The sequence below is a fragment of the Halichondria panicea genome, chromosome 2 (assembly GCF_963675165.1).
Source record: "Halichondria panicea chromosome 2, odHalPani1.1, whole genome shotgun sequence".
NCBI lineage: Eukaryota > Metazoa > Porifera > Demospongiae > Suberitida > Halichondriidae > Halichondria > Halichondria panicea.
This window is the reverse complement of record NC_087378.1, coordinates 7,658,584-7,684,292: the sequence shown is the minus strand read 5'-3', so window position 1 is coordinate 7,684,292 and position 25,709 is coordinate 7,658,584. Positions and strand designations below refer to the sequence as shown.

The window sequence follows — 25,709 nt, the reverse complement described above, 5'->3', positions numbered from 1 at the left end:
AGATAGAAGAAGGAAATGCTTCAATCTAAGATAACAACAATAGATGCATGCATGTAAAACAAGTCAGTGAGTTTATAGATAAGCTAACTTTAATGTTATAGCTTATCCCTCGACTATATTTAACACTCTAATACTTTTTGAGTAAAAGCATAACATGGCGAGAGGCATTAGCACAGCGCAGCTTGCGACACTCATTATTCATGAAAATTGCACAAAAAAACATACCTTTAATTTATAATTATAACAAAAATGATTTATATAATTATACGCATGCTGCTAAGTAGTTTGCATTTGTTCCAAGTCACGGCTAATTCTCAGTACTACAGGCACAGAGGTACAAGGGATAAGTCCGACTTGTGTGATCACCATGGTGATGAGGTCAGGTGATGTCACATCGTAGACCAGGTTAAGCAAATTCAAAGCCTCTATAGAAGTCCAGTCAGTGAGGTAGTCGCCTTGCCTCTTGTGAATGGGGACAAGGTCGTTGGGGTCACCTACACGAGAAAATCAGACGGGAGGGGATGCATTATAGAAGAGGCCCTTGACTACATGTACATGTATACAATCAAGAGTTCATTAGATACAATTTAAAAACAAAACTGGTTCTATAGGCTCTAATAGTGGTCACACATACATATACAAGTACACGTACACGTAGACTAGACAAGTACTTGCATATTAAGAAATTTTCTTACTGAGTTCATTAATGACAAAAGAGTCGGTCTGCACTTTGTCACAGAACTTGTAGGTCTCGCAGCAAACTAGGAATGGGACGTTATACGATTTTGCAACTAAAGCAATGAGGGAAGTTCCCACACGAGACATGACGTAGCCATTGGCTAATAACCCGTGAGCTCCTACTATCACCTTGGATACCTGGGTGGGTGGGATAACAATAGACAGAGTGAATAACTTCCTTTGGTACCATTGCTAAAATGATAAGAGTGAGTTTGTGTGTGCGTGTGTATACCTCAGTTTGTGTGTGCGTGTGTATACCTCAGTTTGTGTGTGCGTGTGTATACCTCAGTTTGTGTGTGCGTGTGTATACCTCAGTTTGTGTGTGCGTGTGTATACCTCTTTCATTATGTACGAGACTGCATTGATGAAAATGTACGAACACTTGATTCCACTTTGAACCAGTTGTCTCAGACAGTGTCGACCTGCACAGCACAAAATACAACCAACACTGAGACACGTACATATAGACAGAATTGAAGAGGCACATGGCCATGTGTAAATATACATACAGGCTTTTAAGTATCCCTGTTAGTAAGTTGATACATGTGCAAGTTTATGACAAGAGTAAGGTACCTTCCAGTTTGGGTCTTGAGTCAACCACAATGACTCTGAACTTTTTGCCTGCCTTGTGAGCATCCATGAGGGCCCTCTGAACTATTGAAGAGCTGAAGGCCGGGGTAGTGTATAATTATGTATATATATAGCAAGTTGACATTTGAAAGTACTCTAGAATCTGCTCTAACTAGAGTGTTCTGATGTCCAAATTCAACGATTTTATGATTTTCTGGAAGCTTAGAAGGAGCCCATTCAGATGGTGTGCTCAAATTCCAAATTTGGAACGGGGCATAATTTCCTATTTTCAAAAAGAGATCATGGTATTTGTATAATTAATAGTATGGCTAAGAGTGCAATATGGGATTAATAGCACGAGTAACAAGCAATGGCAAGGATACTAATTGCACGAGGCATAACCGAGTACTATTAACCTTGCCAGTGCTTGTTATGAGTGCTATTAATCCCTTATTGCACGAGTAGCCATACTATTGATTGTTAATCGTTTGTGATGCAGTTTTAAGGACATTTTTAGCTGCAATTTCAGTAAAAAAATTATCCACGGCCGTTATTTGAATGTGCGGTCGTCAAGGCAGTAATTGCACGTCGTTAATGACGATGTGCAATTACTGATACGCGATTAATCACTGTACGAATCACAGTGAATAATAGAACAACATGCGATTATGTCAAAAACAGGCCAAAGATAGACTTTTGACTTTAATACATGTACATCATCTGAAAGACCTCTCTAAGCTTTCAGAGAAAATCTTAAAATTAACGTTATTGGAACAACGGAACTAAAGTTATGCCATTCAAAGATGCTCTATTTAACACTGGTTAGCTTAACTTACTATGCGTGTACTAGTATGACATCGTCGTCGTTGATGATGGTCAGGCAGTACCCGGAGATAGCCTTATCAGCCAGGTCAATTTTGTCCTTGAGGTAATCATCAATCACATCACACAGGGACTTCTTGGCCTGAGAGAAATGTACAGTATAGAAAAAATAAATCACTATGCCTTGCTATTGTTTTATTTCCCAATGATTATTGACACCACAGCTCTAAACTAGAGGATATTCCTAACCTCTGCCTCTGAGAGGTCAGGTGGTATGTTGGATATCTTCAGCTTGAGGTGTTTGATAGCATTGCCCATGCTTACTGACAAAGGTCGACACTTGGACAAGAATCTGCACAGGAAAAGAAATACAGTAATAAACACGTATATGTACCTGTTGTAAAGGCAAGTAGGTCATTGATGATCAATGATTGATTATAATTATGCCTTCCCACTTACGTTATGTATGGTTTAATGGTGGCGTCTAGGTCTCTTCTCAACTCTTTCTTAGGTGGTGTGGAGTAGCTCTGGATCACCTACAGTATGTACGCATGAACAGTGGACACACACCAAGCAGGCATTCTGGCTTCTGTAATTGCTAACTCTAATATATAGGATTACTTGGCCCCAAAACTTCACACATGAGTGATATAGACTAACTTTCTTGAAGGCAGCCAACAGTGCAATGCATCTTGCGTTAGAACCGCAGATAATTCCTTCAGAATATTGTAGTCCTAGTTTCACAATACACGGAGGTATGCTCCCCACAGTGAAACTGTGTGTGTGTGTGTGTGGAGGGGGGTTTATTGTGTGTGTGTGTGTGTGTGTGGGAGGGGGTTATTGTGATACCGTTACAATATAAGCTCACTCTGATGACTTGGTGGGAGGTAGGGCTCTCGAGTATTGAGGAAGGTGGGTGAACAACTGAACCTGCTTCTGAGGAGGGTGGTCCTGAAATGGACAGAAAAACGATAATTTTTGGCCACACAAAACTGCAAGACAACTGCACGCAACTTTCTCATACTGCATGTACGTGCATTAAACTTCACAATGTACTTAAATTGTAACCTCTACCTTGTGATTGCAACTATGAATTAACAGATAGAGTAATTATACCTGAGAGGAAGACTTGGTAATTTTATGAGAGGAGCCTCTCTGTCCAACCACCACCTTTGAGTGGTCTTCCTGCCCTGGCTCAGTCTTCCCAGCACCTGCATTGCTGCTCTGTCTCTCAACAGCTGCGCCTTCACCAACTTTGCCCCCAGGGGCTTTCTTCTCAGCCTTGGCTCTCCTCTGAGCTTCCTGCACACACATGTACAGTAAGTATAAACACATACAACTGACCATCAATGGTTGCTAGCCAAGAATGGTTGCTAGCCAAGCACCTGGGGAGAAATATAATATATAGCTTTCGGTACTGTAATTGTAAAAATTATACTATACAACTTTCTTTGAAAAAAATGTCAGAATTGAACACCCTAGTTTTATGGACCCCCTAAAAGTTTACTAGACACAGTATGACAGCCAATTAAAAAGATGGCTTTCTCATTGACTCCCCCATTTATATGACATTGCCCATGTACTTTAATCTTACATTGCAAGCATGATGCACGTTACCTGCAGTTCCCTTCGCTCGGCTTTAGTGAGTGGCTTCTTCTTCTCAAATGGAGAGCCTGGTGGTCGAACATCTGCTGCTCCAGTGGATCCTTCTTTTTGAAGTGGTGGTTTCTTGGTTCCTTTCAGAGTTGACTTGGACGGGGGGTCCATGGATGAAGTGGAGGGAGGTCTAGGGGAACACGCACATACACACTCAGTTAATATGCTGTGGTGCAGCACAGTTATCTAAATCTAATCGCCTAATAATTAATTCATATCGACCTTGGAGATGCACGTATTTCAGAAAAATTAAGCTATAAGAATTTAGCAAAGATAGTACATGATATATTTCAGTTACTTGTTGAGTCTAGTCATAGATATGATATATAGTATCAGATTCTATGATTGAGCACCTTGAAGGTTTGGCTCCCTTGCTTGCCCCATCACTAGAGCCCCCTACGGATGATTTACTGGTGTTCCTGGAGGCCCCTCTACTCCCTCCTCTACTGCCAGGCTTTGATGCCTCCTCTTTTGCCTTCCTTGGGGAGCTCATTGTATACTACGGCAGCTATTTTAGAGTGCAAAATTACTTTTGCCATGTGTTTTTCAGATATTTAGAAGAGAGTGAACCCCTTGCACTCAATTTAGGGGAGGGGCTGCTACAGCAATAACAAGCATGTGACCTAGCTCAAAGGATTCAGGATTTGCCCTGCATGCTCTGCTTGCACAAGACCACTTCTCAGATGCCCTAGCAACTGAAGTAAGCCATGTAGATGTCTAATGACCTCGAACGTCACAATCACACCCACTAGGCCCTAGTAGTTTAGGGCTACACGAGCTCTACACAAAAAGAAAAAAAATTGTATGAAAGCTCCAGCACATATTAAAATGGCTGCATGTAGTTGCAACTGTTCATATACTGTTTCACATCCACCCACCACTATACATACACATGCAACACAGATCATGGACGAGAAAACGTACTTGCTGTCAGAATCTACCGATTTAGAACTAAGCCAAAAACACTCAAAGAAGAAAGGTTGGAGACGATACTGGAGTTATGATTGTCTGCCCTGTATCCCTGCCCGCTACTCACTGGCATTAGTGTCCTGTCTGGGGTTTGTTAATGTGTATGCCCTCAGGGTCAACCTCAGTGTTGCCATAGTGCAGATGGTCAATAGTACAACCACCACTTTGGGGAACCAATCAGGAACAGCGGAGGTGGGTCATGTACTGAGGCTATAATTATGCTATTATCATGTTCCTGTTGGTACTGCTCAGGTATTTGACTGGTCCTCACAGCAAGTTGGCAAGTTAATTGTGTATCAGTAATTTTGGTATTGTCATTTTTTATGGCATGGTTTGTTGCCTCCGCTACATTCTCACCATAATTATTTTGTTGGCTGTACTTCAAATGAGCATTTAGTAACCATTAAAAAAAATTTTTTTTTAGTGATTGTTCATAGCTAGAGTACCTGTGTATGTAGCTGTGTACGTTACATACACATCTCAATTTGACAGCTGTACGTTTCCTCACAGGTTGGGTCCTTGGGGCTTTCTTCTATGGTTACCTGTTTACTCAGATTCCTGGCGGGTTGCTGGCCACCAAGTATGGGGGGAGGTGGGTGTTTGGTATCGGCATCGTCATGACAGCACTCCTCACACTCCTGACCCCCCTCGCTGCACAAACAAGCGTGTACCTACTCATTGCCCTCAGGGTACTCGAGGGATTTTTTGAGGTAGGCACGGAAATATTAGGCAACAAAATTTACGTTGTATGCATCAGCAGAATCTTTGGTAGCATCATCTGTGTTCGCACAAACTTTCTATTCAACTTAATTATGAGTTAGCCTTGCACTAAAGCACTACCGGTAGTTAGCTACAAGAGTCACATGGAGTAGAAAATATTCGAGAATGAAAGTTGAACTGTAAACTCTTAAAAAGTGTGCAATTTTAATGACACAACTTTTTATTCCAGGAGAGATGGTTGTTAAGCATGGATTGCAGTACTTCAGAGAGCACTGTAGTAGTGTACACGCGTATATACTAACATGTAGCTATGCGTCAAAGTATTCTATCATGTCATGTGATTGCCTCAGGGTGTCACATTTCCTGCCATGCACTCCATTTGGGCGAAGTGGGCCCCTCCAGCTGAGAGAAGCAGACTCTCCACAATTAGCTATGCAGGTAAGAAATGGAAAAATGGCGACCATTATTGCCCAACTCTATGGTTACTGTATTGTCTGTCTCTGAACCACACTGTATTTTGATACTCTTATGATAAATGTGCAGTGGTTACATACAGTACAGCATATATATAATTGTACAGTGGTTAGGGGCTTCTACGTGTGTGCGTAGTACATGTACTGTTACAAGAGCCTGAGGCTAGCTCTTTATTCAATACCAGCAGGGGACACTTTTAGCATAGCCCCCAAAGACCAGGTGTCCCTTAATTGCGAGTCTATGGCTCTATTTTTGGAGACTTGCCATAATTTGAATCTTCCCCCGGTCTATCACAGGTCCTCATATTGGCAATGTCATATCCTTCCCGTTGTCAGCTGTGCTGTGTGAGTATGGCTTCGACGGTGGTTGGCCGTCAGTCTTCTATGTGTTTGGTAAGCTATATTGATACACTATATTGCAGGTGCTTCCTCAAATTGTATATTGCATTGCATAAGACATAGGCTTCAAAGCACACACTGTGTAATGCCTTTTTAATTGTTTAATTGCATCATTTGATCATGCACTCGCCCAATAATTATCGTACCTCGATCTACGTAATTCCCTATTTGTACAGTCATGTATATATCAGTGGCGGTCCAAGGGATGGTATTGAAAACTATACTATCAGTATACCTCGTGCCACATTGAATATTACGATTAAGATCTTTAGGTGATCTAGCTAGATCCCCTCCCCCCCTTAAGTAAATCTGCCCCTGGGTACACTAGTACTGGTTATCGTACACACTCTATTATTGTAACGTAGCACGACTCAACTAGCGTATAGTACACATACGTGTGTGTTTATTTGCATTCTGGCCAAATTACCTCACCACATGTCCCCATGTAAGGGCATGCCGCACTGTACCATGGTAACTAACAGGTGTGTCCTTCTCTGACAGGCGCTGTAGGAATTCTGTGGTTTTTCTTGTGGTTTCTGGTGGGTTTCAGCTCACCTGCTTCTCACCCAAGAATCTCCACAGCTGAGAGGGACTTCATTGAGAGCAGTATTGATGCTAATCAAACCACCACTGCCCAGGAGAAGGTGACAGCTGCACTCGTGACAGCTTGTACTAGGTTTAAACCACATGCCCACTAACCAGTGCCCTAATTGAACTGTTGCAGTGCATGTCAGACTATATTTCATTTTCAAGACAGCCATACATGAGTAGAATATCTCTTTAGTTGGCAATTACGTAAGCCTAAGCTAGACGACTTAATTACATTAATTTGGTATTAATTCTGATATACAGATGGATGTCCCATGGTTGAAGATATTCACGTCTCCTGCAGTATGGGCGATCACAGTTGCTCACTTCTGCAACAATTGGGGCTTCTATACTCTCCTCACCTGTATACCCACCTACTTCAAGCAAGCCGTCCCAACAGTTCAGCTGCAGGGAGTGAGTCTCTCTCTTAGAGTACTGCATGCTGAACTTAATTAATCAAATTGGCCCTTTTATTTGAGATTTATCCTCCCCTTTGCACACAATTCTTAATTAGTTATCATAATTGATCTGAAGTGTTATAATTATTCTCCTAATGAAAGTTTTTCCACTCAATGATTATACGGCAAAGTTCTGCACCTCAATCTCAGTTATTTCACTTCACACTGCTACTAATCCGATTAGCAGCTGATATTGTTACGCCAACTGACCACATCCCTTCTTAATCTCGTATACCGCCATGAAAGCCCACTGTGGTTACTAGTCATTAGTTTGTTGGCCTTCTGGCAGACATCGATTTAACCAAGCTTACCCACAATCACACAACGTACCCATCACACTGCACTACTGTACGCTGTGAATTGTGTGCTTAATTACCTCTGCGTACAGGTTACAGGTGTGCACAGTTTTCATCAATACCTAAAACCACCTAATGGGGTCAAACTAACCTCTACAATGGCCACTACAAGCACTCACCCACCCCTACATCTGTACACATTCGGACACTTAGTCCAGCTTCTTAGAAATCGGCTCACATGTGGTCTAGGATTAATTATCTTTTATACTACTTCCACTACTGTATGGTCAATAGGACATAACATTGGCTACTTTTTTACAACATATGTATATCGGTTTCGAATGTGAGGTTAATCGATTGCGAATGACATTGTACAACTGATTGCGCTTCTAACTATTTTGAATTATGCGAAAATCCGAAAATATCGAAATATTGTCGCATTCGAAACTCGGTATACGGGTAGCAGACAGATGAATTTTCTTCGTGATGTATACACGTTTTCTGTTCCTTCCAATGCAGAGTATTGTAATGGGAGGAGTGTACTCGGCCATCCCCTACATGGTGCTGGCCGTGCTGGTCATTGCCAGCGGACTAGCCACTGACTTCCTGCGTAGCATCTGTCTCTCCACAACCACCGTCAGGAAGATATTCACCAGTGCATGTACGTATGCCTATAATTATATAAAATTATAATATAATTATGGCTTTGTGTTCATGTACGTTGGTGTATGCCATTGATGTATAGAATTTAGCTCTAATTATACCACTCCCGTAGGACCACCTGTCTATAATCAATACGTGTATCCCAGCCACTCTTACTTTGCTTTGCTTTCAAGAAATCCTGGGTGTGTGTGGGCTTTGCTTTATATGCTGCTCCTATTGTGTGTGCTCTGAAGGAAGGTTATTATGCTCTTAGACTAATGTCATGCAGTATGATTATCAAATTAAGGCTACTTGGCAACAGTGCCCTTAATTCAATGATCACACTCTGACTCGTTAAGCTTGTCAACATTGGGTCAGAATGACACATAAGTATGTTTGTTGCTATGGGATACAACAGCTGTTACGAGGAAACATGGGGTTACTGGCTATATAGTGTGGCTTACACTGTACTGTGTTGGCAGATTGCTTTCTTCGCATATTCTGTACATGTACATTGTACCTACCACCTCTGATAACATAGCTGTATTCACTTATATGCATCCATTACTAGGTAGCAACACACTTATCTCTCAACTATCATTGTGCCCTATAACGAGTATCCATGTACCACATAGTGACAAACATGTTATGACACACAAAATAAAGGGAAAGTCTTTCTTTTAAAAATTATATAAATGGCCAGAATTGACACAAATAGAAACTGATTCTCTTCCCTCAATGTTTAGAGTTTATATAATAATATTATAGTGTCTCCCACACAATGCTATTATTGCCATACTTATAAATCGAAATTGTTTTCAATTTTTAATTTCAGCTTTCTTGGGAGGAAGTATATTTCTTCTCTTGTGTGGCTATTTTGGTACTGACACGCTTTCGGCCGTTCTCCTCTTATCGGTTGCCGTGGGCTCTACCGGATTCTCACTGGCGGGTTTCAACATCAATCATCTGGACATTGCCCCTCGTTTTGCTGGCGTTTTAATGGGGATAACCAACTCTGCCGGGACCATACCTGGTTTCGTGGGACCTGTGGTGGCCAAATCCATTGCTGTTGAGGTAATTGTGGTTAGTATGCATTGATGTTGAGTTCTTAAACTGATTAGTTAATTGTGGGTGGTGATGTGTACAGTGTTACACTTAAAGCTACGCTACACCACAAGCATGGCAACTGTATACTTATAACGTGTATAAAATGTGGATCAAATTTCAAAAGCTCTATTCTACAGCAGTTAAATACTTAGTTGCCACCTCGATAACATTCCTGTGACAATTAATTCCGCCCATTATCCACTTACAGCCAGCTGCTGCGAAAGGCTCTCCCGCGTACTATGCTGCTTTTCAGGAAGAATGGAGAGAAGTATTCATATTAAGTGCAGAGATTTACATATTTGGAATGTTGATTTATCTCATACTTGGGTCCGGCCAGGAGCAACCATGGGCACAAGGAAAACCAACCAAGCAACCGCCAGAGACGTTAGCGCCAGAGGACCGTGGTAAATCTGTAGAGAATGGTTTAAGATCAAAAATGCCACCATTAGCTCGTATTGTTCCAGGAACTGTACAAGTTTCGTAATTTATCTCGTATATTTAGTTTTTTACTTACTTTATTTATCTTTGTATAATGGCTTCATAAAAGTGTACATGCAAGTGGCTTGTGTAAATATTATGAGAGCAAGGGGCTCAAAGGGGGCTCAGATTTTCGTCTAGCTCTGATATAGTGCAGGTGTGTTTAAATGGTGGTATCAATCCCTTCCTCCCTAAAAAAGTTTTTTTTAGAATTAGGCCACCTGAGCTGTAACCAATGTTACTTCCTGTCACACTTTGCACACTTGTTGTCATACAGTAAACCACTTGATAGCCTTGTCATGCCTCCCCGTACGTTCATGACTAGCTGTAGTTATTAATGTATTGTTAGGTACACCCACTTGATTAATAAACACTGCTGCAGTGTATAGTTGCAGCATGCAGGTGTGCCTCATGTACACTTGCACCTAAGGGGTTTTCTAGCCAGGAAACTGTCTCTGTTTTATGGCCTAACACTCATCAAAGCAGTGACAGTGCACCTCTAATGTAATTTGAGAAAAAGGGTTTTTGTGTCCACGGTTATTGTCTGCCCTTGGTCAAACCACCACACTTTGTTGATGAACTCGAGTAAATACAATAAGGGAGCACTTAGTTGTTATTGGATTATCTGTAGTCAGCTGGTTCAACAATCCTCTCAAAGAGTTTGTTCAAATAAATCGCCTTAGGCCACCAACCTGTGCATTTGTCTTCTGCACAAAGTTGTTCTTGATGTCAAGAGACTACCCTTTAAAGTATTTTTTTGCACAATTTTAAGTAAACTGCATGGCGTTGGAATAAAGTATAATACATATGTCATGCAAATTTACTTGTGTGTGTGCCAAAATTACATGCATGCAGAGATAGTGAAGATTAAGTGTATATAATACAGAATTGTCGTAAACTTATACATCAGCTTTATTCACACGATAATTATTGTGATTAAGATAGATTTTTATTAGATTTTCAAGAGCAGTCTTTTCATCAGCTGCATGTGCATTTCCTGCCAGTTTTCTTATTGACTCACTTCCATACAAATCACTAGCAGCTGTGCAACACCCACTTCCATGTATTAATTGCATTAGGTATAGTAATACTGCATGCAAACTTGACTATAAATGCAACTCCAAAGAGTCACATCTCACAACAGTCTCTCAACCACTGACACCAGTCTCTGCACTCTGAGTAATACTGAGCCTACTGGAATACTAAAGTCTCAACTTCTGCAAGAATGGTCTTCACTGAGCTGATAGCTGCCCTGCTGGCCTTTGTTCTCTTCACCACAACTGGTGCTGCACTGTCTACAGCCCAACCTGAGGGTCAAGGAGCTCTGGATGATGATGTGTAAGCATCTATATAGCTCGGCTAGTGGTATATATATATAGTGCAGTCATGCATATATCTATAGCCACCTCACATGCAAGCAGCAATATATATATATATATACTCTTTTATCCATGCCCAATTGTATATATGATTGGACCCCCTAGCATGCACCTGTGTGTGCAACGTTATCGATGTATATACCCTCTGTTGAAATACGCTCTTAGTATCTCTGCCCATGCATGCAGCTCTATAATAGCTGCAGCAAGCTCTAACTCTCTGTTGTGGTGTTATGTTTCAATGTTTACAAGTATTGTGGTCAATAGTGTATACGATATCAATGCATACAGAAGCTCACGGTGTATATGTTCTTTCCTTCCCCTTATTATATGTAGGACTCCTTTCCTACTGGTGGCTGCCTGGGGCTCAATTCTGAGAATTGAAATAAATGGCTCTACTGATGCTCAAGTCATTCATTCCGACAATGGAATAATTGCCGTGGATTATCACTACAGGTAACTAAGGATATCTCTATATACGTGTATAATTTTTATGCACATAGCATTCTGATGGCAAAGCTGATCCAACTTTGCATTCATATAGTGTGGCCATTTTTAGCCTATTGTATCAATGGTGAGATTGGCTTGACAAGGTATGCTATTTGATTGTTGTTCGTTTAGTGTCAATGGTCTTTGTCCAACCACCACCTTCCTGTATATGGTACAGATAGTGAACGTATTGAATAGCAATTCACAGCTATGTGCGTGTAGGGTTGCTGCAAAGTTTCATGTTGCATTGCGATGGTTGAGTCTATATGATCGGATGATTGCTTTCCATGTAAAAATAATGTTTTTAAGCTGGAAAAATTAGGATACGTGCATGGCTGCTTTCTAAATAGGTGGTTTGTAGTTGAGGCTTGCACCTGTGCATGGGGCCATGGGAACTCATGTAGTATTGAATGCTAATCACATTAATAATCTATAGCCTGTTTAGCTATAATTATGCTAATAATAAAATGCAAATCAGATAAACAGGTACGATTCGCATATACTTTACTCCTACTTTACTCTCATTAGGTTGTGTCCCAGCAAACCATGCACTATACCCATACGTATACAAATAATTTTTTGTGATTTCTTGGAGCAATATGAGGGGGGACAACCCTGAGATTTTTTCCCGACTATGGTATACCTTCCGCGTGCATGAATCTCACCAAAAACTGAAACAATAGTTAAATCGTAGTCTTGGTAACACACATGCAGTGCTGCATGGGAATTAAATTAGTTGTCAAGTTTAAATTAGTTGTCAGGCACTTGAAAGATTTGAACGTACTAATAAGCAAGTGATTCTCTCCACAAGCAGATGTGCCACGAAATTGCCTTGTTTACTACTCATGCATTACAGCCCGCAAGCTTTTGCAAGCATCAATTTTGTGGCAAACAATTATAAGCCACTTCATAGGAGGTATTTGACAGGGTAATTGTACTTCTTATTCCTCTAGTCTGCAGTGTGTTTTGTCCGTAACCATTGTTGACAGTATCAGATAACATATGAGCAGGTTTAGGTGTCATCTTTGATCGTACTTGTTTTGAAATATTCATCCGATTTGCATGTCATTATTAGCATAGCTGAGCTGAACAACATTTTAAGCGTGTCTACTGTTCATGGTTTATTAGGAAGTGTTTCCTTTCAGATATCGAATGTGATGGACATTGCAAAGAACAACGATAGTCTAAATATGATTCTCAGCGACACATTTTGTTGCTTGTTTACAAACTGTTATTGTGGGGCACTTTGTGTGCAAACTTAATCCTACAACTTCAATTACCATGTACAATAATGATGTCATTCATTCTGCATGTGGCTTTTTGGTAATACGTACGCAGTTATCCTAAAGCTTTAATTACTGTCTTTTTACCCCACAGGAGGAATTTGATATTCTACATAAAAGACAACACGCCTGGACTCTTCTCCATTCCCCTCTTGACTGATGCTGGTGCTACAGGAGCAGTAGCTGCTCAGAGTTTAGGGGCCTCCCAAATACTTAGTGGTAAGGCTTTCATCAGTTTGTAATCATGTACGTAGACTTTAACTTGTCAAAAGAACTAGGATTTCAATTAAAATACGTCGTGTAAAAGTACGCCAGATGACTGTTTGATTTATTGAGCTGTGTTTCATACTTCAATCTGTCCGCTTTTAATATGCCTTTCACCTTTTGTGACTTAGACAGTCCAGTTGGTCTGGCTGTGGACTGGATTAACGACAAAGTGTACTGGACGGATAAGACAAGGAGAACACTCAATATGTATGATATTGAAGCTCAGACTTCTGAAGTCATCTTCCAGTTTGAAGGGAGTGATCGACCTCAAGGTCTGAGCATCTTCCCCTACACTGGCAAAGGGTGAGATCATCTAGAGCCAGCAACTTCAGTACATGCAGAATATATATTATGTACATGTTTCTGCTTCATTGTAAGACTGCATGGCTTATGGGAAAGTTCCGTCAATTTGCTCATGATGATATTATGTAGCAATCCTTACTCTTCGTAAAATTTGTCGTGATGCTGATTGACTAATAACTGTTTGGCTTTCTACAGGTGGCTATTTGTGATGGTCAAGACAGATATTCATAACTCAAAATTTATGCGAATCACAGACAATGGCGCTCCAAAAACTCTCTTGTCTAATAGTTTATGTGCATCTACAAACACCATTGACCTCAAAAAGAGAAAGTTGTACTGGATAGACGAATGTAGCTCACTGTTAGAAGAAGCTGAACTAGATGCTTCCTCACCAAAAACTATGGTGGGTCCAGGTCAAAACGTCGGGTTCTCGTGGGGTCTTGGACAGTATGGAGACGAGTGCTATTATACTCAAACAGAGAAAATATTCAGGAATGGTATTAACTCGAATGAGACTCAACTGTATAATAATGGACTACACACAACACTGTATGGGCTGGTGGTCGTTCATCCCTCTAAGCAACCACTTGGTACGTATTTATACAGTTGCTGCTATAATCATGCATCGTACAAATTCTAGCTAAAACCCTATCTGGGGATAGCATGCATGATGCTTCTTCTTGTACCAGTTTTTACGATTCATTTTTTCCACAGCTAGTGATCTGGTTGAAATCGGACCTGATACTTGCCACCCATCTTGTGGCAATGGCGTGTGTGTACCTCCAGGCACGTGCAGCTGTCAGCCAGGCTGGACAGGGGAGACCTGCAACCAAGGTGAGCATGCAAGCAGTGATACATACGTATAGGTAGCTTATAGAGTTGATGTGAGAGTAGCCATTGCACATGCAATGCCATGTGCTTTGCTATGCGTGTGCATGGTCCTGAGCCTGAGAGCCCATGCAAGTAAAGCTCTGTACAGTAAGGATTCCTTACAGTGAACATTAGGGTTCAAAACGACAATAGAGACCCATAAGAGTTGACCTAATTGATTACCTTTCCCACAAAAAATGCACCCTTCAGTTTGACCACACATGCCCTGAGGCCATGTAATTACCGAAATCATTTGTTTTGACTTAGAGTGGTAAGTCTTTGCTTCCACTGATGGAGTGAGGGTTTGAAACAATAGAGAATAGGTCATGTAGAAGTTAAGCCACACACAGATGTGAACTTGTTACAAATTGGGCCTTTTCAAACTGTGGTATATATCTCCCTCCCAATTGCCGGCCTATCACATGCTTCAGTCGTATTTATGATTAACGTCCATTGTTTCTCTTCTCCTTGCAGCTGTGGACACCACTCAAGCTCCTCAGACCACTACTACCACCGAGGAGCCTACCACCACAGAGGAGCCTACCACTCTCTCACCAACTACACAACCGCCAACAACAACAACACAAGCATCACCAACTACACAAACATCAACTACTCAACCCTCAACGACCACACAAACGTCAACCATCCTCGCAACCGATCCCGAACCAGCAACTGAAATCTCATCAACTGTATCTTCATTTTCATCTCCCACAACCACTTCTACCTCATCAGTACCGAGTACTCTAGCGGCTACCACTCTCACCACAACCGAGAGCAAACCCACGACTTCAGTGCCTCTGGTTAAGGAAGTCTCTTCCACTGAACCCACCACCACCACTAATCCAGAGGTAGCAACCACCGGGCCTGGAGGCAGTACAACACTGCCAACAATGAGGCCTGTTGGTGGATTAGAAGTAAGTTATGTTTGTGGGTTGGGAAAATTGCTGGTGTGGTCAGGCTGACCTAATTACTTTAAATTTCAAATGGCTGCCCTTTAAGTTTCCAATGGCTGCTTAATTACTCGGGCAATGGATTATAGTTTGTTGCCTTGGAGTTTAGAAGTGATAATTGCATTGATAATTTGATTACGTGGTTTTTGCTTTATTTGTAGGCAATGCCTGAAGGGGCTCGTCCGTCATCAATGGCTTTGATCATCATCGCCGTATGCACTGTTGTGTTCCTGTTGATCCTAGGTGAGACTTTGAGTATATATATATGTACATACATACATCGTACTTGTGTGGGCCCAGCAATAATTCCGGAACCAATTTAGAACCTTTTAAGATCATTCAACACTGTGCTTTGAATGACATTTTTTAAATTTCAGCACACAGAGTGTTAGTGTATAGTTGCTATTGATAGCATCTGTGCTCAATTAATCACAGAACAGCTCAACATTCAAGTATTATAACCTAATAATTACTGAAGTTTGCAGAATCTTTTCAACACCAGTAAAAGCGTAGAGCGTTACGCGTGGAGTAAGTGTACACACTGTGATCTCTTAAGTGTATGAGCATTTCCCAGGAACGCACAGTGCTCACACTTTTATTCATAATAATTTTATGTGTTGCAAAGATTCTGCAAACTCCAGTATAATTATAGGATTGTGTCATTAGTGCAGCTGCTATGTCTTCTATATACAGTAGTTATATCTAGTGTGTACTTCCTCCTAGTTTTCCTCTTACCACGAGTTTCCATGCACTCCTACCACTAATTTAATAAACACACATTTTAATTTGCCTCTTCCCTTCCTTACCTACAGTGTTCTCTGGTGGCTACGTCTTCTTGGTCATCTTCAGGTACCACCGAAGGAGAAGAGGATCATACGATGTCAGAAAGCGTCGTAGAGAGAGTGCACTACTCTCCCCCACTTCACCAAATTCCAACTATCGAGGCTTTACAGAGTATTACCCGACTGTGTTCGCAGGGGTAAGCGAGCAACCCAGTCGTCAAGGAACCATAACTGGGTCGCTCAGTGTGGACAGTTTTGAGCGAATGTCCATCGGTAGTCCTTTGGTAGATGTAGTAGTGCCGTGCACAGTTCAAATGGCAGCTGGAGCTCAGCCAGTGGCAGCAGATCAGCCAGTGGCAGCTGGAGCTCAGCCGATGGAATCGATTCGGTTTGAAGTCACTGAGGCCGAGATCCAACCACTTGCAGCTGCAACACCCGAGGTTGTTGTCGTGGGAACAAGTGATTCGGATTTAGCAACAAATAGAAGGCAAATTGAAAACGGAACTCTTTATGCAACTGAACAGACAGAATTGTATTTCTCTTTGTAGTATTACTTTATATCATCGTTAATTTTTGTCTTGTGTGCTGTTTTATATGTTTGATGCATAATATATTTTGAGCACTCTATAGATATTAATAGTCAGTCAGTCAACTATAAAACTTTCCTACATAATAAGTACAAAGGAACCGGGAAAGTACAAAGGAACCAGATATACTATCTTCACACAATAATCTGCTACGGTATGATGTCTGTGCATGAATAATTTAATTAGATGCCAGCCACATTGTGTGCGCATTCCTCATGGTTGCAGTCCAGCCTACTTCTGGCAAGTCTTCTATAAAGAATCGACCAGTCAATCTAGGGCTCTATATTGAGGCTCTCTAGTCATTAGAAAACCTGATATATAGTCTAAGAGAGAGTAGCTAGCTAAGCATGTCGGCTGTAAAGAGAGTATGTTATTGCATTATTCAGCTGATGGTAATTAGCACTTGTGTGGTAGAGTTTGCAAAACCGCAACAATCCGCTGATGAAGGAGCTGAAGGACAAGCTGGCGTGTAAGTATTGCTAGCTGGGAATCAATAACAGTGAATGTGTGTGTTTAGGATCAGTGTAGTAGTGGATAGCTAGCTATACGTTCATTGTATTAAACACTGTCATAATTCATATACTCACTGACAGTACTAGATCTATTAAACTATAAACAGTAAACATCCCTTTCAGCATGTGTGGTGTTGCATTCCAGCATTGCCAATGGCTTTGTATAGTTGAGCTTGTTGTATAGTTGAGCTTGGGTTTACGTTGTCGCTCGCGATACTAGCTGAAACAAAGAGTGCATGCCATGCATGCAAATCATCAAATAAAACATGCAGTGTTTCATTTTATGTTGGATCACTTCACTACCGTTCATGCTAGCCTATAGCTGTTTAATAGGCTGTACTTATCCAACACCAACAGATACCATATTAGTGCTCAAATCTGGCATCCCTCGGCACAATGTTTGACAGCTATTAAATGTTTTCAGGCATCTTTTGATATAGCTTATATATATATGTATATACATTGCTCTGAAAAATCGTGCTCATAAATTATTCTCAAGTGTTGACAAACAAAGATCCCGCCTATTGTCTAAGCTCAAAGCTTGTTTCTTCTAGCCTCAGGCTCTAATATTGTAATGCCGTTTTTGATGTGACGACCTGCACATAACTCTAGGACGATAAAACCCCATGGTATGCAAACAGCAGACTGACATATTCCTCTTTCACCATGGATGCAGACATAATAGTGCAATTATGCCTAAGATCATCGTACATTTTAATGGCTTACACACATACACCACTAGTGCATTCATTCCCGTGTGATGTGATGTGATTCACTGCGTACATCGAGACATAATTATGTGTGCAAACAATAATAATTATTGTAGATATATTAATAATAATATAATATTGTATTCATGTCGTGTGCTCGAGTAATCGTAGTCACAATGGGGTGTATAGTGAAAGAATGAATGTGTGTAGATGCAGTATAATGGTATTCATAGCTTCTCCCAGTATATATGTCCGAGTCATACTCAGCTATTGTAATTATATTCGCTGCCTTATACTTGTTTCACTGGTTTCGCTGGTTATAATTATTTTCCAAAGTTGTTGAGAATGCATTTAAAGAGACCGTTGCAATTATCTACTCCACAAATACCACCCTATACCCAACCACCTCACAGGTCACCGTACATGCTGGTCAGTAGGTACAACAGTGTGGAGCGAGTTACACCCTGGCCATACGTGCCGACACCAGGGACGCCAGAAGAATTATTCACAGACGAGTTCGGCATACCTGGCTTTGAAGGTCTAGCCTACCACTACAGGTAACTTAATTCGTAATGATGAATGCATAATAATTATCATTGTGATCGATAAAGAAACTTTACACTGTTAGTTTAAAGCTCCGAGGCACTCAGCCTTAGAAATGCCTCTAACAAATACAGACAGGAAAGTGGTATCAATTACAATGTTGAGACACTTTCAGCATGACCTCTTGGAATAACAACAACAGTTGGTGGTGTGCACATTTTTATGATATATATGGCATGTAATTGAAGTGGTTTGACTCTTTCGAACTTCTTGGAATACACCACTGTGTAACTAGACTATAATAATAAATATGTCAGGAAATGTCTATACAGCTATCTCATGTAAGCACTGTCGGTTCTCTTGCTTACTTATATGTGCATGGCTGTATACAGTGTCTCACTGCACATTGTTGGCATTCACTGTTTTTCCGCCATGCATGTGACACTCGCTGTCTTCCCACTATAGGTTGGGACGAATGTACTGGGCTATCCCTGATGTTTTTGACCCACAAATCAAATCGGCTAATCTGGATGGCACAGATGTAGCCATCATATTGACAGGCGTAGGCAGATCGTCGCACCCAGGTAACAGATACAGCCAAGTCATTGATAGTGTATGAATCATTTCTTGTGTCAAATTGGACACTATTTCGTACCCATATTCCGTTTATGTGTGTACAACTTGACAAATATTCTCGTCATTTTTCTCATAACCCGGCCTATAATTATAAGCTTATACCCACTCGTTGGGGTACGCGTTGCATCCAAAAAAGTTATACCAGCACTATAGCTGTGCAATATCAGGTATAATGTGTGTTAACTTTACCCCTGCTGCATAAAAAACCTTAAAGTTATACTATCCTTAAACCCCATGTTAATTATATGCACGTACCTTACAGCTGATGTCACAGTTGACTGGATTAACGACAAGTTGTACTGGGTTGATCGGAATGCGAAAAAAATAGTGGAGTACGACCTCAAGACTGGCTTCATACGGACTGTCTATAACACGGGTGCTGGATCCCTACCCACCGGTCTAGTGGTCTATCCCTTCCCTAATTACGGGTAAGATAAAATTAAATATATCGCTATTAATAGTATTTCCAGTAATGGATGTAGTGACTAAAAGACATTCCAGTCTCTACCCACCCATACATTTGTCGTGTATTTTGAGCCATAATCAAGTTCATTGATGTCTTAATTTTAAATTAATTTGTAGACTGAAAAAAGTCTGAGCCAACGCATGGCCGGTGTGTAGGTATTTTTGCTTGTAATTGTATTATAATAATTATGCATAATATTTGTACAGGTGGTTGTATTGGACGGACAACGAGAAGGCCACCATTGAGCGAGTCTCAGTCAGAGGGGATGATCACATGATCATACGGGATGGCCTCATACAGGGCTGTATTGGACCAATCAGCCTCGAGTACCTCAGTCACACAGTATACTGGATAGACAACTGTGATAATTTCATCCGATCAATTACCATCTCCGAGAGTCAGGTGATCTCAAACCGGCCAATCGTACGCCCGGGAATTACTGAATTTTCCCATGGTCTCACGTTATATAAGGACATTGTTTATTGGACTGAAACTAATAAGGTGTATGGATATAACGTGACAGCTGGTGGCGATGTGGAGCTGGTTCAATCTGGTAGCCAGCTCAACGGGTTTAGAGGTGTCAAGATAGTCCAGCCACTCAGTCAGCCAGGAGGTACGTGAGGGAACAAGATAGTGATACTGCATATCAGGTTTCGAATGCAAGGTTCTTTCGATGCCAATTGCAAGTTTTTGCATGCATCTCAATAGAAAGACACGAAAAAGAGTGAGCATGCAATTTCCATGCATTCGCAATAGTTAGAAATGCATCAGGTTTGTACAGTATCATCGCATTCCATTAACATCGCATTCGAAACCCGATAGGACGTTTTCACTATATACATACGTAGTGCTTTGTAGTGTTAACGCATTAGTGGCCCTGCTCCCTGCTTAGTTGGGCTTAGCTTTACTAGGAAGTTAAACAGGTAGTAATTGTGATGTCACGGGACAAACATTAAATTCCTCGTGCTCTTAAATGAATAGTTCATAGTTTACAAGTGGAAAGTGTAAATCATGTTGTTGGGGTTATTGGTTTCCTCATTGTCATAATTAACTTATTGCTGGGGAGTGGTGGTCTGGTTGCCAGGGGAGCATACGGTAACACCTAGTAGTCTAAGAGCACTCCTCACGATAAAATTTGGCATGAATATAGTCTCAACACGGTCACTTGAATATTCTCTCATAAATTAATTAGTATTAACTTCTGTGTCCCACTAGCTGCATGGGTAGACCAGCAGTGGCTGTAATAAGAGGTGCATGGCCTAGCAGCTGCTAACACCAGGTTGAAAACACATGCTATTAAAGGCTCCTACAATTAGGCTATATTTAGTATAAGTGGTATAAAAAAAGGCTTCCTGGTAAATTTTAATTATTAGCTAGAGTGCCCTAATTCAGTTTTTAATTGTCAAGTGTAAATTAAGTTTTAAATGGATGCATGTTGTATCTCTTAGAAACCTTCCCATGATTCTGTTACATACACTAACTATATTATTCATAATCTATACTATTTGCAGTGGAGATGTATGTTGAGATGATCCTCAACAGTACTACGGTGGAGGCCCCAGTGTGTGCAGTGGAGTGTGTCAACGGACTGTGTGTCCCCCCCGGACTGTGTGCATGTAACAGGGGATGGACTGGAGTCAACTGCACCACAGGTACAGCACAGCACAGTACGGCTACTATGATCGGAAATATGGGATCTAGCTGGGAGTATTTACACCTTAATTAGTATGTATTTTAGTAATTTAGATTAACTGGTCCCTAAGTGTCCAAAAGCACAATGCAATACCGTAGAAACTGTGCTTGCTCGATTATAAGCGTATCTTTATTTTAAGCCCCCCCATTCTTTTTCTAGTTACTTTGTGTGTAGGGGTAGCCACAGGGTGGTCATGGAAACGAAGCAAATAGGGTGGTGTGTGTGTGGGGCTACTGGTGTGTCAATAGCCAGTGGAAAGTGCTGCCAAGGGTTTGAATGAAGGGAGACACAGAATAAAGGGAGAGACAGACAGCCGGTGTATGCATCATATGGATATGGCTATAATTAAAACATAGTAATTTTGTTATTGACTTATTAGTCTAATTCTTTCTGTCTCCATGCCTAATTAACCATTAATTAGAAAGTGCATTCTAATTTATTGCTCTCTGTCTCTGCAGATATCAACGAGTGTGATATACAGAACCACGGGTGTGAGGAAACCTGCATCAACGTTGTGGGCAGCTTCCTCTGCTCGTGTCCAGGGAGGGCCGGCTATGTAGTCGCTGAGGACGGAGAGGATTGCGTGGGTGAGTGAGCTCCCTGATTAGTGATGCTGTATACCGACAGGTCACTGCTCTCGGCTAATTTGGAGTGTATAATTATACGAATGATCAAACACAAGCTATGGAAATACATACCGTTGGTGTGTGTACTTACACACGAAGTGGTTCGATTAGAGGGCTTTGAAGATAATTATGGGATTTTTGTAGATCGATCTGCTCACTCATATGAATTAGTGCTGTGTTGACTTTTCGAACAATGCAAAGTTGAAGTATGTGTTCCATTTATGATTAGGACATTTCGATGAGCGTAGGTGGCCTTCATCTGTTTATATACGTACACTATGCTGACCATATTGGAGACAATTAAATTGTATGTAATCACAATCACATGTGTTCCCCAAATACCAACCATCTAAATTAGAACAATACAGTACAGCTGCACCTGGGTTAGCCGGCTGTATGTAGCCTAATTAGACGTGGTTTGTTTGGTTAAGCCCAAAGCACACATAAATTATGACCTAGGGTTTCCTTCATGGCAGCATTGGTTAGCCAGCCCACCAGCTATACTAGTAACCATGGTACTCTTGCATACTGTACAGACCTTGATGAGTGTGAGGTACTAGAGGGAGCATGTGTACAGAACTGTACCAACACCATCGGATCCTTTAACTGCTCCTGTTTCGATGGATACACTGTCACACTGGATGGAACCAACTGCACATGTAAGAATCGAGTGTATTAATCTGTATGTTGGCTTATACTGGAGTGAGTATGAATGATTGAGGTGTCTTAGTGCATTGGGAGTTTGTATATGCTACTGTCTGGTGAGCAATGAGCTGCTTATATAGACGAACGATAGACTTTGTGTACATGGGGATATGATATCATTAGGTACACATAGGTGGAGAGTGTGTCTTAATATAGCCATTATTCGACACTAGCTTCATTGCTAGGCAACATGCATACGATACGGTGTAGGTGTAGGGGGTGATGTTGACACTCGCTCTATTGCATTCTGTTAAGCATTACAAGATGAGAACTTGTGTTGCCATAGTTGAACTGCTAACTGTCACATACCTATCCATTACGTGCCCACTTGCAAACCTTTTGTGTCCGACTTGTTGGCAATAGAGCAATCATTAAGCTCTTTATTTGTTGATAGTCATGCAATGCTTCATATAATTATCCTAACTAAGTACTATGTTACACCTTTGTACGTTGAAAGTTGATCATTGCATAGCAAAGGTTTTAATCGTTTGTCTCTGTCATATTGCAGTGACACAGAGCACCACAGTGTTGTTGCTGCCCTCCTCTACTACCACTGTCCTATCAACCCAACCCATCACTCCTCCCACCTCAACAGTCGCACCGGTGATGTCTTCAACCTTTAAACCTTCAACCTCCTCTATGATCTTTGGACTATCCACGGCAGTGACACACCCACTCGCTAGTAGCGAGGCTCCAGTATCAACCACTGTCTCTCTTGGTCCAGTTCCAATACTGTCAACTTCAGTGTTCAGTTCCATGCTCACTCAGAGTACAGTACAATCCGATAACATTCTGATTCCAATGTCAAGTAGTTTCATTCCAATGCTGATCACTTCAACTCCAACACCAAGCAGTACTAACACACCCATAATAAGCACTGTAGAATCAAGCACCGCACCTCTCGTTTCCACCTCAGTCAAAAGTTCTCGAGTGTCTTCGTCCCGAGTAACCGTGCTACTATCAACAATGTCATCACTACCCACCCCCACTACAAGCACAAGTATCACTCTTCACACACAGAGCTCCTCTAAGCCAGTGCAGATCGTATCCTCTCTGGTCCTCTCCTCCTTACCACGCCCATCTGCCACGCCCATTAGCAGCAGCAGCGTTGAGGTAACTTAATATTTCTGTTCTTTTGAGGAGGAGGGAGTTAGTTTACATTGAATGAATGGTCAGACAGTCACACCTAGCGAGTGTTGTGTCTAATTAGCCGGTAACTGCGACTGTTGAATTCTTCATGAGCGATTGACGATTCCTTAACTTGATCCGTGTTTTTTTACATTTTTAGCGTAGTGGGTGTTGTCCTGATCTCACCATAGTAGGAAATCCATATACATATCATTCTTACAACATAGGAACTCTATACGAGGGAAGCTAGTGTTTCAACCCCCCTGAGTGTGAGCAGCTCTCTCGGTGTACAGCTGTCTACAGTCCCAACACCATCTCCAGGGCTACCAGTATCTACCGATGGCACACAGGTACAGCTGGCTTTGTATTAAGTTGTTAAGTTGCTATAGACACAGTCTTCCACACCATCTTTGTGGACATAGTGTTCTTGCTACTGGTATTTATTTTTATGACAATATAAACTCATATTTGTAATGCCTGTAAGATAATGCCTGTAAGTGTGTGTGTGTGTGCCCTATAGCTATACCAAGGCATGTTGATGTGTGTTCTGCACGTACATTTAAGTTATTTAGAGTCAAGGCCTTCCCCCAATAATTACGTTGTATGTCAACTAATGCTGTGTCCTCAATATGCAGGTGTCAGAGAGTGAGTTCCCACTGGTGGTGGTCATCAGTAGCGGAGTGGTCGGAGGGGCAGTTGTCTTTGTTGCCATCGGTGAGTACATGTAACTTGTTTTCTTCGTATTCTCAAGTTGTTCTAGCTAGGCTATCAAATGTAGATTGCTTCCGTGAAATGTTTTGCGGCCTTGTAATTCAATTCTAAGGATCACATACATAGTTGAACCCCCTCCCACTAGCCATTGAGTCTGTTAAAGACGTGACAGCATATAGGGTACCGATGTGTCACTACATCGACATTCAACGCATTATTGTGTATTCATTAGAGACTCAACAGGAATGTCATATTGCACTGCTGCAGAGAAATGTAATAAGATCAGAGAAGAGTTATTAGAACTATGACAGCTACTATAGATGCATGCATGCGTGCTTGTGTCATCTAGGTCTAGACTTTTTGAGGATTTTTTAGTAATACTTTGTGTTTATCACATACCCAGAAGCCTACGAAGTTTCAACGAATGTCTGTAAATCACTAACTACCTCTGAAAAATTGTACTTTGTGCTTATTCCACTTTCTTCAGACTTTTAAGATGCTTAAGTAGTAATACATTACTATAGCAATACTTGGTTAACTCAATACTTTGTGTTTATTCCATTCCCTCTGTCTTCTCATGCAGTGCTCATCGTGGTGGTTGCGTTTGGATGCTATGTAAGGAAGACCACTGGATCGTATAACTTTCCCGTAGAGAAGTCCTCCAAGCAGCTGGAGGGAGGGACGGTGAGAGCAAGCAAGATCGTGTTCCAGGCGCCGCCATTGCTGGACTCCAACATTTTCGGTGCTGATAACAAATCTCCATTCTGTAATGGTAATGGAGCCAGCCCTAATGGACATTTGAATAGAAATGAAACCATATCATATACGAGTGAAAATGGATCATCCATTTCTTCAGGAACAATTGTAATAACATCTTCCCATCAATAAATATTTATATATTGTGCAATCTCAATTTTTCAATGTCACTTCCAATTATGTCTGTATGTCTGCAATTAATGGTACTCCTGATTATATACCTATTATTATATACATCAAAATGATGCTATGATAAAGAAAGTTAGTTCTTCGATCGACAATATTTTCCCTAATCCCTCGATAATTATAAGACGTTTTTTCTTTTAATATAACGGAAGCATGGAATAAAGTTAATGAAGTTATCCGCATACAGATCACTTGCCAGTTTTCATGCTTCA

General features: G+C 41.1%; 4 protein-coding genes across 4 annotated transcripts; 3 read left to right on the top strand and 1 right to left on the bottom strand.

Moving 5' to 3' along the window:
* Nucleotides 1-163: 163 nt before the first annotated feature.
* LOC135332108 (translation initiation factor eIF2B subunit delta-like) lies at nt 164-4,325 on the bottom strand. Its single transcript, XM_064527431.1, has 12 exons — nt 4,140-4,325; nt 3,748-3,916; nt 3,247-3,432; nt 2,999-3,081; nt 2,791-2,905; nt 2,590-2,666; nt 2,380-2,482; nt 2,145-2,272; nt 1,312-1,403; nt 1,075-1,160; nt 696-876; nt 164-494 (listed from the first exon to the last, which is right to left on the bottom strand). Exons 1-12 carry the CDS (start codon nt 4,277-4,279, stop codon nt 277-279), a joined length of 1,578 nt encoding a protein of 525 aa, XP_064383501.1. The 5' UTR covers nt 4,280-4,325; the 3' UTR covers nt 164-276.
* Nucleotides 4,326-4,337: 12 nt separating this feature from the next.
* Nucleotides 4,338-10,004, top strand: LOC135332107 (sialin-like). The gene is made up of 11 exons (XM_064527430.1): nt 4,338-4,486; nt 4,690-4,947; nt 5,008-5,035; nt 5,266-5,465; nt 5,826-5,913; nt 6,246-6,341; nt 6,849-6,991; nt 7,200-7,349; nt 8,209-8,350; nt 9,167-9,405; nt 9,647-10,004. The coding sequence occupies exons 2-11, from the start codon at nt 4,693-4,695 to the stop codon at nt 9,920-9,922; spliced, it is 1,617 nt and encodes a 538-aa protein (XP_064383500.1). The 5' UTR covers nt 4,338-4,486; nt 4,690-4,692; the 3' UTR covers nt 9,923-10,004.
* Nucleotides 10,005-11,025: 1,021 nt separating this feature from the next.
* Nucleotides 11,026-16,881, top strand: LOC135332106 (low-density lipoprotein receptor-related protein 8-like). The gene is made up of 9 exons (XM_064527429.1): nt 11,026-11,253; nt 11,628-11,747; nt 13,158-13,282; nt 13,459-13,633; nt 13,829-14,223; nt 14,348-14,467; nt 14,978-15,420; nt 15,618-15,699; nt 16,269-16,881. The coding sequence occupies exons 1-9, from the start codon at nt 11,141-11,143 to the stop codon at nt 16,784-16,786; spliced, it is 2,091 nt and encodes a 696-aa protein (XP_064383499.1). The 5' UTR covers nt 11,026-11,140; the 3' UTR covers nt 16,787-16,881.
* A 162-nt stretch (nt 16,882-17,043) lies between these two features.
* Nucleotides 17,044-25,495, top strand: LOC135332105 (pro-epidermal growth factor-like). Its single transcript, XM_064527428.1, has 12 exons — nt 17,044-17,294; nt 18,461-18,604; nt 19,056-19,174; nt 19,489-19,654; nt 19,899-20,305; nt 21,204-21,344; nt 21,844-21,972; nt 22,548-22,670; nt 23,225-23,829; nt 24,072-24,194; nt 24,480-24,558; nt 25,139-25,495. Exons 1-12 carry the CDS (start codon nt 17,173-17,175, stop codon nt 25,441-25,443), a joined length of 2,463 nt encoding a protein of 820 aa, XP_064383498.1. The 5' UTR covers nt 17,044-17,172; the 3' UTR covers nt 25,444-25,495.
* The last annotated feature ends 214 nt before the right edge of the window (nt 25,496-25,709 follow it).

What these genes read in the sequence shown, in the direction of transcription:
- LOC135332108 (XM_064527431.1), bottom strand. Translation starts at nt 4,279, where the DNA reads ATGAGCTCCCCAAGGAAGGCAAAAGAGGAGGCATCAAAGCCTGGCAGT. An exon ending in AAGGGAGCCAAACCTTCAAG is followed by an intron (nt 3,917 to 4,139) that starts GTGCTCAATCAT and finishes GTGTTCCCCTAG; the next exon opens with ACCTCCCTCCACTTCATCCA. An exon ending in CCGAGCGAAGGGAACTGCAG is followed by an intron (nt 3,433 to 3,747) that starts GTAACGTGCATC and finishes ATGTGTGTGCAG; the next exon opens with GAAGCTCAGAGGAGAGCCAA.
- LOC135332107 (XM_064527430.1), top strand. Translation starts at nt 4,693, where the DNA reads ATGGACGAGAAAACGTACTTGCTGTCAGAATCTACCGATTTAGAACTA. An exon ending in CTGGTCCTCACAGCAAGTTG is followed by an intron (nt 5,036 to 5,265) that starts GCAAGTTAATTG and finishes GTTTCCTCACAG; the next exon opens with GTTGGGTCCTTGGGGCTTTC. An exon ending in CCACCACTGCCCAGGAGAAG is followed by an intron (nt 6,992 to 7,199) that starts GTGACAGCTGCA and finishes TCTGATATACAG; the next exon opens with ATGGATGTCCCATGGTTGAA.
- LOC135332106 (XM_064527429.1), top strand. Translation starts at nt 11,141, where the DNA reads ATGGTCTTCACTGAGCTGATAGCTGCCCTGCTGGCCTTTGTTCTCTTC. An exon ending in GGAGCTCTGGATGATGATGT is followed by an intron (nt 11,254 to 11,627) that starts GTAAGCATCTAT and finishes TATTATATGTAG; the next exon opens with GACTCCTTTCCTACTGGTGG. An exon ending in TGTGTTCCTGTTGATCCTAG is followed by an intron (nt 15,700 to 16,268) that starts GTGAGACTTTGA and finishes CCTTACCTACAG; the next exon opens with TGTTCTCTGGTGGCTACGTC.
- LOC135332105 (XM_064527428.1), top strand. Translation starts at nt 17,173, where the DNA reads ATGTCGGCTGTAAAGAGAGTATGTTATTGCATTATTCAGCTGATGGTA. An exon ending in AGGCAGATCGTCGCACCCAG is followed by an intron (nt 19,175 to 19,488) that starts GTAACAGATACA and finishes CGTACCTTACAG; the next exon opens with CTGATGTCACAGTTGACTGG. An exon ending in AGTTGTCTTTGTTGCCATCG is followed by an intron (nt 24,559 to 25,138) that starts GTGAGTACATGT and finishes CTTCTCATGCAG; the next exon opens with TGCTCATCGTGGTGGTTGCG.